This window comes from Brachyistius frenatus, unplaced genomic scaffold, assembly GCF_029030835.1.
Source record: "Brachyistius frenatus isolate BFR_SWC_R1_liver_20210118 unplaced genomic scaffold, ASM2903083v1 Contig_23, whole genome shotgun sequence".
In the NCBI taxonomy this organism is placed as follows: Eukaryota; Metazoa; Chordata; class Actinopteri; family Embiotocidae; genus Brachyistius; species Brachyistius frenatus.
In genome coordinates this window covers 1839740-1855820 of record NW_027210622.1, presented here as the reverse complement: position 1 = coordinate 1855820, position 16081 = coordinate 1839740, and the positions used below count along the sequence as shown (strand labels likewise).

The following is a 16081-nucleotide window of genomic DNA, read 5'->3' as shown; positions in this document are numbered from 1 at the left end:
TTGGACAATATATCGATATTATCTCCTGATATGAGACTAGATATTGTCTTAGATTTTGGATATTGTAACATTGTTGTATGGCTTAAATTTAGTCTTTTCCTGGTTTTAAAAGCTGCATAACAGTGAAGTGACTGTTGTGGTTGTTCTATTATTTGCCTTCATATTACAGCCACATCATTAAAGGGTATTTACTAAAATTTTATAAATATTTTGTGAAAGCACCATCCCTCATCAATATTGTTGCACTATTGATATTGAGGTTTTTTTGTCAAAACTATGTTGATAATTGAATTTGTCCATATTGCCCAGCTGTATTTGAAGAAAGTGAACACCACTACCATTCTATAAACCAGCTAATGCAGTGCAACATGAAGCCTCGGCGGTATGTAAGTGCTGCCTATCAGCTAACACCGATTGTACTGATTACCTCTCTCACAGTCTTTCCAGAGACCTTATTTTTAAGCCCACAAAAAATGAAATGGTAATGCTTTGGCTTCTGTGTTATGTGCTCAGGCTGAAAAGACTTTTCTTTACATTGACGCTGAGACTTGAATTTAGCTGAACACCAAAATAGTTTGTGTTTGTTGTAGTTATTCTGGTCTTTTTATTTACAAAATAAAACACTGCAGTGTCTTCCTTTGTTGGAATCATAACTCTTCTTAATTTTCATTTTGATGTACAGTCCATTGCTTGTGAGTGTGTGTCAGAGAAAGCCATGAACTGTGAGCTGTGATGCTAAATTATTCTTATAATTTTCTTTCCAGACTCCCTACTGTTCTTCCATCTGTTCCCATAGAGCTAATGTCACTACATTGGCACTTGGCATATAGACTTCACGACACTCTACTAGACAAATATACATTGTTATATAAACATGCACACATACACCGAAGGCAAATATGCACAACATTCTTGTGCACCAGGGCAGGAGGAATGTTTGTAAAGAAACCCTGCTGACAGTTTGCAGTGAGACTTGAATGACTGAGAAGCAGCTGGACTTTCTTGGCCTTCCACTGAACACAGCACTAATCCCTACATGCAACAGGGCTGCTCGTAATTATTTTCAGTTAATCTGCCTATTATTTCCAGTTAATCAATTTAGAGCTGAAACATCAATTACCTGATTAGTCACTCAAAAGAAACTGAATTAGCAACTATTTTCAATTTGGAATCAAGTCATTTTTCAAGCAGAAATGCAACATTTCCAAGCTGCAGATTCTTAATTGAGAGGGATTACTGCTTTTTTTTTTTTTGTGTTATGGAGTTGTAAACTGAATCTCTCTGTGCTTTGAAGTGCAACATGTCACATTTAGTTGATCACAGCAGTAATAGAATAATTTAGAATGATTAGTCAGTCATAAGAATGATTATTGGTCACAGCCTTACATCAACTGATCATTTAGTTTAATTAATATCTGAAAAAGGCGCATTGGGTTAATGTGACCGGAAACTACAGTACGGTATAGATCTGTAAATGTTTACATTTAGAAGCTGAAACCTGCATTTGTCCTTGATAGTGGACTTAAATAATCAGTCTTTTATCAAAATCATCGACTCTTCGTTTGCCCAAGAAAGGCCTTTTTCAGTGTTGACATTTTGACTCGGGTTGTATGTTCTATCATAAATAAATATAATTTCTACCCATCATTTAGACCCTATTTAGTTTTATGGATTTATACACAGAAGTTATGAATGAAGAACTAAGTCATGCGTGGGAAATGCAAATTATTTGCGGTGAGAGGAGAGTCCAAAACCTTGCTCCTTGGTGCTGTAGCAGTTAACGATCAGCTTTTTTTTTTTATGAGGAGCCGTGCTTCCATCACTGCTAATAAACTACATTCGGTGCATGTACCATTATTACAAAAGGGGGGTAGAGGGATAACTATGCAGGAGAGAGCAGGACAGTGAGAGAGAGAGGAGCCATCGCTAACGGCTAAGGTAAGGTAACAACTGTGGCATCAGAGAGAAAGCTGCTAAAAGGCAAGAGCTGCGAGTGTGCGAGCAGAACTAGTTTAAATGTCCAGTGGGTAATTAGCCACTGTGATGAAGAATAGAGCAGCAACAAGCTACCAGTAACACACATATGCCTGAAACTGGAAATGAGACCATTATCTGATCACAGCAAGCCACTCTGTTTGATGTTGGAAACAACTGAAGCCTATTCTTGACCAATTTATATTCAATATAGACTCTTTTTTTATTATATATATATATATTTTTCATTTACATGAATTGCAGCTGTATATTTTCAAACAGGGAAGGAAACCCTGTATTTAATTTTTTTTTTTTTTTTACATCACAATCTGTTTGAATAAAAATGCTTGTGACATTTCATATTGGCTTTGACTTGCAAATTGACATTTAGCCCTCTTTGTAGAAAATACAGAGATCGTGTGTCGCAATTCATCCAAAATATATCAGAATGTGACTTTTGGTCGATATCACCGAGCCTTAATTTCATCATGTGACATTGGGGGAGGCACAGGTGTGAATCATAAAATTAACAATGTCCAAGTTCCATTAAGCTACTTCAGTTTCAGGGTCCCGGTTCTGTGCATGTTGACCCGCTGCCACACTGCTGCTGCTTACAGGTACACATCAACAGAGCAGAGCTGCTGTGGAATGATATCAGAAACACCTGTGCTTTTCTGACTCCGGCAAATCAACATTTTTACTCATCACTGCAGTACTGATATACAGTGTAGTTTTCTCTTCCATTGAGGCCAACATTTCTCCTGCCTCTGCTCTTTTCTTTTGTATTTGCCCATTGTTCCTTCAGTCAATTGTGTGACAAAGTGTGAATGGAGAATGGAGGGGGGTGAAACAGAGGGTGAAAGACTGGGATATATAAAGTGTGTGTGTGTGTGTGTGTGTGTGTGTGTGTGTGTGTGTGTGTGTGTGTGTGCGCGCGCGCGCACGCGCCAACATGCAACAGGTGTTACAGGTGAACTGATGTCTAATTAAATGCTGTAACAGCTCAGCTACTTTCATGGCAATGTGTCTAATTGGTTTATGACAACCGCTGTCTGGTTCTTGGATATATCGGATATAGAGTGAATTAACAGAGGCAATGGTGCAGTACAGTTTCTGTTCAGTCACAGCACATTTGTGTGTTGCAGCACTCTGAATACCACAAGATGATCGTGGGAGTTGTGTGAAAATCCACAGTTAAGATGAAAGGATTCAGGGTTAAATTAAAAAATCCACATTAATGAAGCTTCTAATTGGTTTTATGATGTAGAAACTGCCCAATAAAGAACATAATTTATTTATAGGGAATCGTGTGTGATTTATGGTATCTACAGTATTGTCATTAGGGATAGGCATTTTAAGAAAAATTACTATTCGAAATTCGCTCTGAACTATTCAACCATCAATTGAGCTTTTCGGGCTCAACAAAAAACATCCAACTTCTAAAACTGTCACCTTGGACATAGCTTATGAGAAGCATGTCTTTAGTTTAATCTTTGAGACGATGGCCATTGTTTGTAGGCTCCCTTTGTCTGGCCATTGACAGTGGATGCTTCGTCTGATTGGTGCGTCACTCTAATGTCAGTGCTTTGAAGAAGTTCTGAAAATAATCTTTTTGTTGGCTGTAGTCGTCTTTGCATGTTTCTGCTGTGAGCATCGTGAGCATCCGAGCTCACAGCGCTACACAGTTTTACCTGCAAAGCTCCAGAGTCTGGTAGCAACATGTTCTGCTTCTCCTTATGTTGTTTAATGGTTGGCTGGCAGACAGCTTTTAGGGCAATTACCGCCACCTTCTGATGGTAGTAACGCATTACAACTGGGGCCGGTAAAAACGGGAAATAAGGAAGAACGATAGACGGGATTATTAATAGAATTTTTTTAATATTTTAATGACTATTTCAATATTTAAAAATCATGACCCATCCCTAATTGTCATTGTGATTTTTCCAATATTGTAATTTTCCATTTCAAACTATTGTGTGGCATCTATTGCATGTCTGCCAATCTTTGAAGAAGGGTCCTTCTTCTGTTGCTCCTCCTTTTTTGCCCCATTGAAGAGGATTTTTGGAGTTTTGTCTGATGGGAATCTGTCATATTGTTTACAGTGCAGTATTTGTAATTTGAGGCTGTATTAACAAAACTGACTTGGCTTGACGGATGCATTTTAAAATGGTCCACACCAGAGCTTTCTAATCCTGCAGTGGGCTGAAAACCATATTTAAATACTGAATATATTGACCTCTATCCAAGACTTCAAAATAGGTCTTTGGATTAGCTGGGAACACCTCAGGTGGAGTTTGCCTGATCATGATCAAGGTCTTATGGGAAACAGAATAGATTTAATCTACAATCTCTTTGTTTCCTGCCTGTCCTGTAAAACATTCGCTCTTTTTTTTTTGTGTAACAGGTCATTCGCGTTTTGTGGACAGTAGGGGGTCTGAAACTCCCAGCAAGTGCTACATTTCATGTCCCCCCCCCCCCCATTCCCCTTTCATCTTCTCTCTCTGAGTCTCTTAACTTTTTGACTTTGTCAGCCTTTCCTTCTCTACCCTCCTGGATCATGTCTAATTATCGAAGTCAGTGTGTGTCTACGGGGAGCTCCTCAATACCTCCTCATCAAAGCCTCTGTTTGTGTTTGCTTGTTTATCTCTGGCTGCTATTCTAGGCGCTCTCCTGGAGCCCTGATGAGACACAAGCCTCCACTCCCTACGGAGGCTTATACTGTAAGCTGTCAATGCACCTCCAGTCATTCAAAATCCCACCACAATAAGATTTTGTCTCTTTCTACCCCTGTTGCTCTTGAAGTTTGCATTATCTCACGTCTTTCCATATACTGTGTATGGATATATACTCTCATATGTCTTTGTGCTGATCCTTCCTCTTTGTCTCGCACCCTCAGTTTTTCGGAGTGCAATGAAAGGCACGAGAGTTTGTTCCCCCATCAACATTTTCCTCCTTCCTTCTTTTTCTGCCAATCTTATCTTTTTTCGCCTTCACACAAGGTACACCTAGAGTTTCACGCTATTTTACGTGGGACCTTTTTCCCCTGTGGCCCCCACCACCTACCCCACACCTGGAGGCTGCCAAAAGTAATTCTTCAGGTATTGATAGGATGAAGTTTCTCACCAAGTTAACTAACACCGCCTGAGGTGTGACTATATTGTAGGAGAGGAACAATGGCATAAGCTCTACTGAGTTGCCTTATAGGGAGGAATGAGAGACCTAATTTGCAGAGTGCGTGTCAGGATGGGAAGGGCATTTTAGGAGAAATGAGTAATGTGGCCAAGGGTTGGTGTGTCAAAGCATTTTCTGTCAGTGTGTAGTTGTATTTTGGTGTAAAGCTAGTGTCACAAAATATTTTTTTCATGTTGGTGTCCTTACCGTGCTTATGAGATTTTGCAGGTTATGCATCGAGAAAGTGTGTGTGTGTGTGTGTGTGTGTGTGTGTGTGTGTGTGTGTGTGTGTGTGTGTGTGTGTGTGTGTGTGTGTGTGTGTGTGGTAGTGCACACACAATATTTTGCGCTTCAAAGCACTGTGATGCCGTTTAGCGACAATAGCTGTGACAGTGTGTCATTTGGTGTGGAATTTTGGGTCCTGCATTACTCGTGTCTCTCCCAATGAGATATCTCGGCCGCCACGATGGCGACATTTTTTGTTGTTGTTGTTGTAGGACACAACTACCAACACACCACCCAAAATTGTCGATGACGAGAAGATTGTTGCTGTCATTGTGTAAAAGCCTTTAATTTCCAACAACACTGTTTTCACTGATGATTCTCCCTAGTCAGATACTGTTCATTAAAAGTCTTTTTTTTTTTTTTTTTTTTTTTTTTTTTATGGAACCCACCCAGGGCAGAATGACATGTGGGCCAAAAATAAAAGTTGTTTTTTGCCTGAGAAGTTGACTTTTTATTTTTTATTTTAGGAGGGAAGGTTTTCCTCTTAAAGCAGAGTTGTAGCTTGTGATGGTAGGAACTGACTAATGACTGAGTTGCCGTGAGCTGGTTTCTATGTATGTCTCTACTCAGTGCTTTCTTATGTACCTCTGAGTTTTGGGGAACTCAAATATTGTCCCATTTAGTGTCAGCTGCAGGGGAAAACAAATACTGCCTGTGCTTGTGTTTTTTTTTAGCCCAAGGCTGTGGCATGACGACAACAAAAAAGCTTAATGCGGGTGTGGCAGAAGACAATTTCGGTGAGGACTGTGGGTCATAGCGGCTGTGAAGATAAGGGTTCATACTACGTGATACTTGTTCAATTACACGCTTCACAAATAGCAAAGGCTGAAATCCTGCCTCTGATCTCATCGCCATTCAACAGCTGCTTCCTCTGATGTCCTCTGATGCAGCAGGCATGGGACTCCAGGAGTTTGGAGACATGCTGTTTGATTCTCTTCTTCACTCTTTAGACGACAGACACTTTTGCACTCACAAAGACATAAAAAAAACAAAAGATCACTCTTGATAAGATTTTAAGGATATATCAGACATCTGAATTGCTTGTCTTCATTCTTCCAAACCACGTTGTTAACGTTGTGTGTGCGCGTGTATGTGTGTGTCCATCTCAGGTTGCAGTTGTCTTCTATTTTTTTAACCTCTGATATCTAACCTTCGACCCTTTCTTGCTGTGTCACAGGTGCCAGGATGGATGAGGCAGATAAGTACAAACAGCGACTGGAAGCTATTGCTGTGAGTCCGCACACACACACACACACACACACACACACACACACACACACACACACACACACACACACACACACACACACACAGACTTGCATTTATCTGCATAGACAGTGAAAGAGAGCGTAATGAGACTAAGCTGTGCTCTCAGAGCTGTCCGTAACTCTTAAATAATTGATTGAGTGTGCAGTGTGGTGAGCCCGGGTGTCCAGAGTCCCACGAAAACAAAACCGGTTTGCCATGGGGATGGGTGCTTTGAGCATTATGGGAAATAAAGTATACCTAATGTCAATGGTGGCAGTGTCCTTAAGACAAAAGGTTGACAGGGTGTCCTTGTTTTACTCTTCCCCAGCGATATCATACTCTCTGCTGTCTCTTCTCTTCCTTTGTTTCTGTTTATTTATTTACATCAACTCATTTATGTTTGTCTGGTAATCAGTTTTTCGATACACCTTTGTCTTTATTTGAATAAAATACCTCTCCTGCTCCCACTCCCTTTTTAAACTCTCAATATGTTGGCAACCTTCTCTTTTTTTAATTTTTTTTTATTTCCGTCCTTCTTTTGATATATTTTTTTTTTTTTTCAGGAGAAGCGGCGACTGCAGGAAGAGCAGGACAAAGCCAGAAGAGAGATGGAGGATGAGAAGCTCAGGCTACAGCAGCTCAAGGTCTGTCATGCATATTCAGAGTGATCTAAAAGGCCTCATTCATTTCCACACACACACACACACACACACACACACACACACACACACACACACACACACACACACACACACACACACACACACACACACACACACACACACACACACACGCAGCCCTAATTTCACTCAGCTAAAATCCTCTGTAGACTCATTCCAGCTTGTTAGCAAGCAGATTGCCTGTAAATGTATTTCCCTTTCATACAATCTTTCTCACTCATACACACACATGAACTGTGAGTACAACCTTCCACATTTCCTGGTTCCGCCAGTCTCTCGAAAGGTTAGAGGCAAGTCTTCCTTTGTTGAAACCAGTTTTTGTGTGAGTGTTTACACCTTATGCAAGTCACAGAGCTGCCCCATTGTTTCCACATCATTTCCAAACTGCCATTCCCACTTCCTACTCCACTATGTTGTCCTGCCCTGGGGCACATTCTTCAAATTGTGTGAAATTTGTGCAGCAAGTGTGTTTGTGCATGTTTGTGGCAGTGCTCTGCATACACACTCACCAGATCTGTGAGTTTGTGCGCAGTGCTCAAAGCACGAGTTGCATTTCGGAGACCAAAAATCAAGTTGGAACAGGTTTTAAAGATGCATCTTAAATTATTATTCTAATACGTGCTCTTTCACAGGAGGTATTATCATCACAGCTCTTGGAACAGTCATTGGCTTTGACATTGAGCCTAACCTCTGGGTAGATGCAAGTATGTACTAGAAGGGAGCAGCTTATGCAGCTCCTGACCTGAAGGGAAGTTTATAGAGGGCTCTGCCCAGCTAGCTAAATGCACAGGGAGGGGAACAGAGCCAGGCTTGTTCTGCACTGCAGGAGAAAACACAGAGATGGTATTGTGACGCTTATAGTCAAGTAGGCATCTACTTGGATAGCATTTGCCAACTTTTGGAGACATGAGGCCATAAGCTGGAGGGGAGTAAAACTGTACATGAGAAGCATGCAGACCCCACCTGGGAGAACACAGTAGACCAAAGTGTAGCTGACGTGAGTACTTTGGACTGGATTTTCATTAAAGGATAGAATTACACTCCTGGTTATTTTTACTGGATATAATTTACTAACAGTTCCCTGCAGTTTATTTCTGCCTGTCAGGGTGAGCTGCAGACAAGCTTTCCTAGAGGTGGCAAGAGTTTAGTGTTTACTACTGAAAGTATATCTTCAATAACATTAAATCTATTGTTGCTTTTGTAGTTTCAGGTGGACCGCAATGAACTATTTTTCACATGAGTGGGATGCGTTTGTCATTGTCACAAATACAAACCACAAACAGCTTTTACAGGGTTTGTGCTAGATGCCAAGTGGGAGGCTGGAACACCTGATGAAGGCTTAAGTGGCGCAAAGGTAAAGAACAACGGAGCAGGGGGAACGAGGCATTGTTTAGAGGATTTAATTATACCAAAAAAAAAACAACAATTGGGTCAGACACTTAACGACCTGTTCAGAAGATGATGTTCAGATTATAATCATCTCAACTACTTAGAAGTGCGTTTCTGTTTTTGTAGAGTATGAAAGTAGTTGGTTTGGTCTTCTCTTAGGTGGGCGAGGTAAGCCTCAAGCAGCTTTTTGTTCCCCGTGTTGAATTTATTGACTGAAGAGTGATGTAGGAATAAGACCGAAACACAAAGTGCACATACACACTCAACTCATGTTTTCATTCTCTCTGTTGGATGACTGAGTGGAAAGCTATAGCGACGTGGACTCACAGGTCAATGTCTCTCACTTCTTTTTTTTTTTTTTTTTATCACCCTCACCTTCATCAAATAGATTCGATGCTACCTTCCCCATCTTAAATTTCCCACCGCTCCATACATTTCGCTGCTCCTCTATCTTCCGTTATTCTTCTTCTTTTTTTTTTCCCAACTGCGTCCAACAATCTCTCCGTCACTCCCTCGTGTCGGCCACTAACTTTCAAGTCAGTCCATCGTAAGCGTCGCCTCGAGATTTCAGACTCTTGCAGAGTCATCCTTATTTTTTCCGATTGAAACAGATTGGCCTGCGCAAAAACAGCGTAGGCTACTCCGCCTTTTATGGGACTGTAAATTAAAAGATTAAAAGACTGTCAAAAGATCGTCTTCCGTCGGGTTCGGTAGGATTGGCGTCGTCGAGTGCCGACCGCAGAAACGTGGACGGCGTTTAGAGACTCGGATGAAACGATGAAGGGTAACAAGAGTCCACTCGCGACTCCGGAGAGGAGATACTTTGTTTCTCTTTCTCCCGGTGAACTGACACGAGCAGCTGAACATTCTGTTGCCGTCGGCGACCACTCCTCAACACGCTGAGCAACGGTTTCATAACACAACAACAGACGACGCCGAGCTAACTTAACACCCGCTAATCTGCGAGCCACAAACTCCTGCCAAGCATCACCCGTCTGCCTTTCTGGACCATTTTCTGTAGGTACTCTTGTTTATGTCTTTTTTTTTTTAGAAGTTAGCCCCCAAGTATATTTTTTCCTGATATGCTAATTGATAACTAGGCCAGTTAGCATGTTAGCTGTCCTTCGCTAAATCAACTCCGACGAGTTCGTTCAGTTCGACGACTGTGAAAGTTTTTATTATTTTATTTTATTTCTCTTTCTGCCATGTTTCATTCATTCATTTGCGAGCGTTTAAATCATTCGACAGTTAGCCCGTTTTTGTGAAGCCCTTTTATCTTCGTTCCTTCAAGATCTAAAAAAATAAATAAAAACGTGAACATTGCTGGAGTTAAAAATACAACCAATCTACAATTTGTTTTATTTATTTATTTATTTTTTTACCAGAGATTTGCTTAATAATGAGTTTACAACCAAACAGGCCGCTTTCCTTAACTCGTCTGGAGACGGGATAACGAGAGCCGAGTCAACGGGCGGTTTTACACGACGAGACGTCTCGACTTACTTTGAGCCTCATTTTAATGTTAGAGATTGATGACGTATTTCACCTTTTGTAAACGTCTGCGTGAAATGTCAGCGTTTTGTTATTCGGGACCATTTGTTATTCCAGCGGGGTCCGTGGGGGAGCGGACGAATGAACCGGGCGGCTCTTTCAGAGTCTGATGAGTGTCTGAAAGTACAGATAACGCACACTAAAAGAAAAAAAAAAAAAGAAAAGATGAGGAAGCTCGAGAGAAACAAGCGTCACATTATAGTCTGGATTTTTCAGGTAAAATCTCACCCGATTTCTGTTCGGTTCAGCCGCACTTCGACAGAATCACGCAGGATGTATTTTTTGTTTTTTTGTGGACAAAAAAAAGATTGATAAATAAAAGAAGAGCGGGTCGAAATCTTCAGGTATCCGAACTGTTTGACAGAAAATAAAATGTACAAAACTAACAAGACTGCTGCAACGTGACAGCAGTCGCTTGGTCAGATGCAAACGCGGTAAGTTGGCACAGAGCGCTTCATTTCACATTTCTATTGTTTATTAGGAGGACGTCAGTCAAGAAAGTGGTCCTTCAATGCTGACCACTCCTAATATAATCACCCATGACGTCACCTCTGACTCATCAGGAAATCATTACGAACACTTCACCGTAAAACAACATTTAACATACCCGAAAACGGGGAGAAATAATCACGAGAGTGACGTGGTGATGTTTCCTCAATGAACTCATTTACTGGAACGAAGAGGACACCGCGAATTCCCGGAGTTTGCAGGCGAAGACAAAAGCAATCGATCTCAGGATAGCTGATCAGGCTCCTTAGCGGATGATTGATAAAACAATAATGAATGAATTTTGAACACAAAAATAGATTAAATAAACAATGAATAAATCACTCGATATTTCAACCTATTTATGAATTTGAATGGCCTATTTTTTTTAAATGATAACAGATCGTCAATATTTACTTGTCACACCTACATTCATTGATTTGCAGTGCTGCTCACAATGGCCAACCACAGATTTTTAATGGGACTGCTACCATAGTATAACTGTTGTGTAAAATGTGTGTAATAAATATAGAACTGTGATAGTTGACAGATTTATATAATTTTACAGTATATGTTACCATATATTTTTTTTTTATCAGAACTTGCATAGATGATACAGCATAACCATATTACTTAAGAGCAATAGAAATGAAAGACTCACTCTTTTCTCTATTCTCCCTCTTCTTCCTCACTTCCTGTTTCTCACTCCAGAGAAAGTCTTTGAGGGACCAGTGGTTGATGGAAGGAGCTCCCTTGTCCCCAAAGTCCCAGGAAACCCAGAGCCCTCACTCCCCTCTGTGGGGCACTCAGGCCCAGGAGATGGAAAAGCACATTGACAAGTAAATCCACAGTGTGTGTGCTTGTGTGTGTGCAGGCACAATTTTTGGGCTTGAGGACAATGAACAGTTAGCTGAATCTGAACTCTGTTAATACTGAGCTCCCTGACAGAGACTGAGAGGATGATCCAACCTGGACACTTGCCACACATGACTAAAAACAATTTATTGAGGTGAACAATGTTGTCAAGTCCATAAAGACTACACTCCAAGATCCCAATCTAATTATTCCTCAGGTCCAAAACTCTGCCACACTTTACAACACGCACTGTTCATGGTCTCTGATGTGTTGGTTTTGTGTGTGTGTGTGTGTGTGTGTGTGTGTGTGTCCGTCCGTCCATCTCAGGTTGCAGTCAGAGAATCAGCGGTTGGCAGAGGAGCAAGAGAAGCTGGAGGAACAGACGGAAGATAGCCAAACGGTGTGGAATCCTCTCTCTCACACACACACACTCACCCACCCACACACACACACACACACACACACACACACACACACACACACACACACACACACACACACACACACACACACACACACACACTCACACTCACCCACTTACTCTGTGGACACAAAGGGAGTTTAAATGTGTGTTGAACAAGCTTGCTCCATCATCTTCCATTAGGCAGAACATTTCCCACAACTTCTGTCTGTGGCTTTTTTTCATGCATAATGCATTTCCTCTCTTAATGTACCTTTGATGTAGCACCTCTTGTTCAAAAGCAGGAACCATATGAATGTACACAGCCCTGTTACATAAACAGTACAACACTTGATCCACTCTGGAATTATTGTTTCACTTCAAGCCAAGCAGCAGTATGTTTACCTCACTTCACCAGTGATCTTTATAGTCATCTCAACCTTGGAGTTCAGCTAAAATCAGCTTCAGATAGAAACAGAGGATTCTATTTTTATTCGCTTTTACTGCCGATTTGCTGTGCTGGCTGTGATGGGGGAGACTTTGTGAATGTATGACCCCATCCTTTGTGTGGAAACTAAGCTCTCTAAATAGACCAGACCAGCAATTCTTTGCTCTCTTGGGCACACTGACAGCAAATGACAGATAAAATCTGTCAAATCAAACACACACTTTTTACAGTGTTTTGAGTGCATCACACTTATGAGCCAAGAATTGTGATGACATGTTGAGGTTATTGAATCTGCACAAGTACACATACTGTACAGTAAACACCATTACTTCATGTTCGTCATATTCATCATTTTACATCTGGGCTCCCAGTCGAAGGAGTGGACAGTACTGGAAAAATGCCTATCAATCTGTCATGACAAGAACACGGTCATTTTCTCAATAGATAACAGCAATCACTCCGTCCACCCATGTCAAGCCAGCATTGAGTTATAATCTGAACACACAGCATTCATGGGTTAAAGTGCAGTTGTTAAAAGCTAGCTTTACAATGACTGATTGACGAGGTCGTTCCTAAACAAGGGCGACAACTCAGTCCACGGCAACCGGCAGTTATGGAGTTACTCAACACATGAATATATTCCACTAATGTGACATTCTATATTATTGTCACACACACACTGGAATATACAGTCCAGTTGCTGCTGTATGGAGCTTAGCTCTAGTAACAACACACTGACGGCATTTACACACCAGGGAAGTGACAAATAAAGGACCCAAAAATGCAAAATACTGGCCAGTGAATGTTTTGCATTAACACTATTCATACCAGCAGCGGGGTGAAAGTTGTTAAAAAAAAAACATACAGTTGCTACAGCTCATTCTTCAGAAAAATGATTCCACATCATCCAGTGATGACAATCTTGTCCTGCTCTTCCTCTCTTGACAAAAGAGGATACATTTTGTTACGTACCCTTTGTCCTATACTACCGGGTGGCTGGAGACAGTCAACATTGTCATTACGAGTTGTGTTGTGACAGCTGTTCCTCCTCCACACATTCTAACTAGTTGATGCTTTTCCCCCCGAAAGCAAAAGCTCAGAAAAATCGACCTGCTTCCAAAAAACAAGCTGCTTTTTGGGCTGATACATGAAAGAAAGCAGTTGGGATGCGTCTGACTATAAATGGGGTTACAAACAGTGTCAAGCTAGACTCTTAAGTCCACTGAATAAAATCCAGAAAACTTCGTAGCATTCCTCCACCAAACAGAATGGTATTCACAGAAAAATGACGTTCCCACATCAAACTGCCACTTGAACACAGCAACTAATGCACAGTGTTGCAGATGCCATCTCCAAGTATGTTCAGAAATATACGCTTTTCTTTCCATCATGTTATTGTTGAACCAAGACTTGTTTTCCATACTATTTTTTATTGCTTGGAAATCAGTATAGTTTTTTTTTTTATGAAAAATTATTTTCTTTTTGTGAATTTCAAAATCAAACAGTGTCACTTTAAGTTTTCAGCTCAATCACTCCTCCTTGTGACCAGGAATAAAGCTGTGGCCCTCTCTCCATCTGCGTGGCTGAAGTGAAGTAATTTAGTCTGTGTGTGTTTATCTCAGCTGTTTAGAGTGTGGGTTAGAAACGTTAACCACTGCAGACAACTTGAGGATATACTGTATTTTTCATTGAATTTATTCTGGCTTGTTTCTTTTTGTGTGTTGTTTTGGTATTTGCATTTCATTTGTTGCTTCCTGTGTCGATGCACCTCCTAAAATACACCAGAGGTTCAGGCAACACATCAAAAACAGTTTCACCGTTTGAGTAACAGTAAATTGAATTCCTCCTCTTTCCCTCTTTACCCAACAGAAGGCTGTGAAGGTGACCGAGGCTGCAGCAGGTAAGTGGGATCAGACGATCCTTCGGTACAAAGAAAATTTAAAGTTACAAAGGACCTTTTAGAAAACTGCATGTCATTAGCTTCTTATGAAAGAAAATGATAGATTGATTTAAGTTTTACACTGTATAGTTAGCATGACCATTTTCTGAGGATTTGACAAGTGCTAACGTCCAGAGTATGTAACAGAGTGCTGGGTGATACATCGTTTTCATCCTTCTGCCTGCCTCTTTCTTCACTCACATGGTCTCCTGCCCTGTGCCTTTCAGCCCGTTATTACATGCAGACACCCTTTTGTGGCTGCCACCGACTGTTTGTCAACACCTGCGCTTCTACTGCTGCTCTTACTTAATTACATCAGTACTTATCGATTAGATTTCATTTGTTTAATGCTTGGACTTCTTCCCATGTTTCTCTGTTTGCATGCAATGAAATGTAAATGAATACGAAAAGAAGGATGTTCTTAGTCAGGACTTTGTAGTTGCCCCTGTACAGTATGTTGATGTTCTGACAAGACAGGTTATCCAAGGAAGCACAGGTGTATTGATTAAGCCACACTGTAGTTTTGTCTTCAGTGTTCACTTACATGTGCATCTTATTTTCTTGTATGTAGATTTAAAGGTGCAGTATATTTAATGGTTTCACTTTCTGATGAATCAGTACTTAATCGTGGAGCACTTCATGATTCATTCTTAAAACAACGCAGTCTGTTAATCACGTTGTTTTGTCCTCAGAAATGACCGTTGATGTATTGCAGAATGGAGAAAACAATGCAACATCAGGTGAATCATGTCCTAAAACACACACACACACACACACACACACACACACACACACACACACACACACACACACACACACACACACACACACACACACACACACACACACACACACACCTGCATCTCAACAGAGTACCACCATCATCCATTAATCTCATCACATTAAATACATTTATAGGCTTATATCTACATCTCTGTCATCACCTTGACCCAGAAAACATCTTTTTGCTCTCCATTCTTTCTCTTGTTAATTCTTACACCTCCTCTTCAAAGACCATGAAATCCCCTATAGGTGTACACTACTTGTCTAAGGGCATTGTACTATACTGATCTTCAGAAATTAGCATTAGCAGGTGTGACACAGGCAGACCGATACTTCACAAAAATATCATATATGCTCTAATGAATATTTACACATGTTGAATAAAGGTCTGAATATAAATTTATGCTAATAGGCAACCAAGTGCATAACTTGCACTTTTAGAGGGCAGCGAGTACATGGACACGTCAGATGGGATGCTACTCAAGTTACTCAAGTAGAAAGAGAGTTTAGAACGATATCAAACTATCCATTTGTATTTAAATCACCCAGTCTATAACTTTTAACTTTCCTGTCCAGACTGTATAATCTTATTTTGCGTCTAATGCCCGCTCCACTTTAACAGCTGTTCACTTTCTTCTTTTGTGTGTAATTGTTTAATAAACCATTGCTTCTTTGTCTCATTACCTAGCCTAGGTTTAAAGAATTTTATATTAAGCTCTTTTTTTTGTAGCTATATCTTCTCCCTTACCCCATTATGATACAATACATATCCATTTAATATGGTTGCTTCTTTCTGCTCTTCAACAAACAGATGCCTCCATTCATTAGAATACACTTCATGGCCTGCAGCTAAAACAGTGTTATCTGTTATT

The 16081-nt window shown here is 40.6% G+C and overlaps 1 protein-coding gene across 5 annotated transcripts in view; it reads left to right on the top strand.

Moving 5' to 3' along the window:
- The window catches only part of palm3 (paralemmin 3), a 31971-nt gene that overhangs the window by 13517 nt on the left and 2373 nt on the right, over positions 1-16081 (top strand). The window contains exons 1-8 of one of the 5 annotated variants that reach the window (XM_069697315.1): positions 1914-1938; positions 4637-4694; positions 6608-6660; positions 7242-7322; positions 11496-11623; positions 11967-12039; positions 14357-14387; positions 15119-15166. In XM_069697315.1, coding sequence (XP_069553416.1) covers positions 6616-6660; positions 7242-7322; positions 11496-11623; positions 11967-12039; positions 14357-14387; positions 15119-15166 — 406 coding nt within the window. In that variant the 5' untranslated portion in view covers positions 1914-1938; positions 4637-4694; positions 6608-6615. Of the gene's footprint in view, positions 1-1913; positions 1939-4636; positions 4695-6607; positions 6661-7241; positions 7323-11495; positions 11624-11966; positions 12040-14356; positions 14388-15118; positions 15167-16081 lie in introns of those variants that run through there. The other 4 variants (XM_069697314.1, XM_069697316.1, XM_069697313.1 and 1 more) reach the window with 4 other exon arrangements.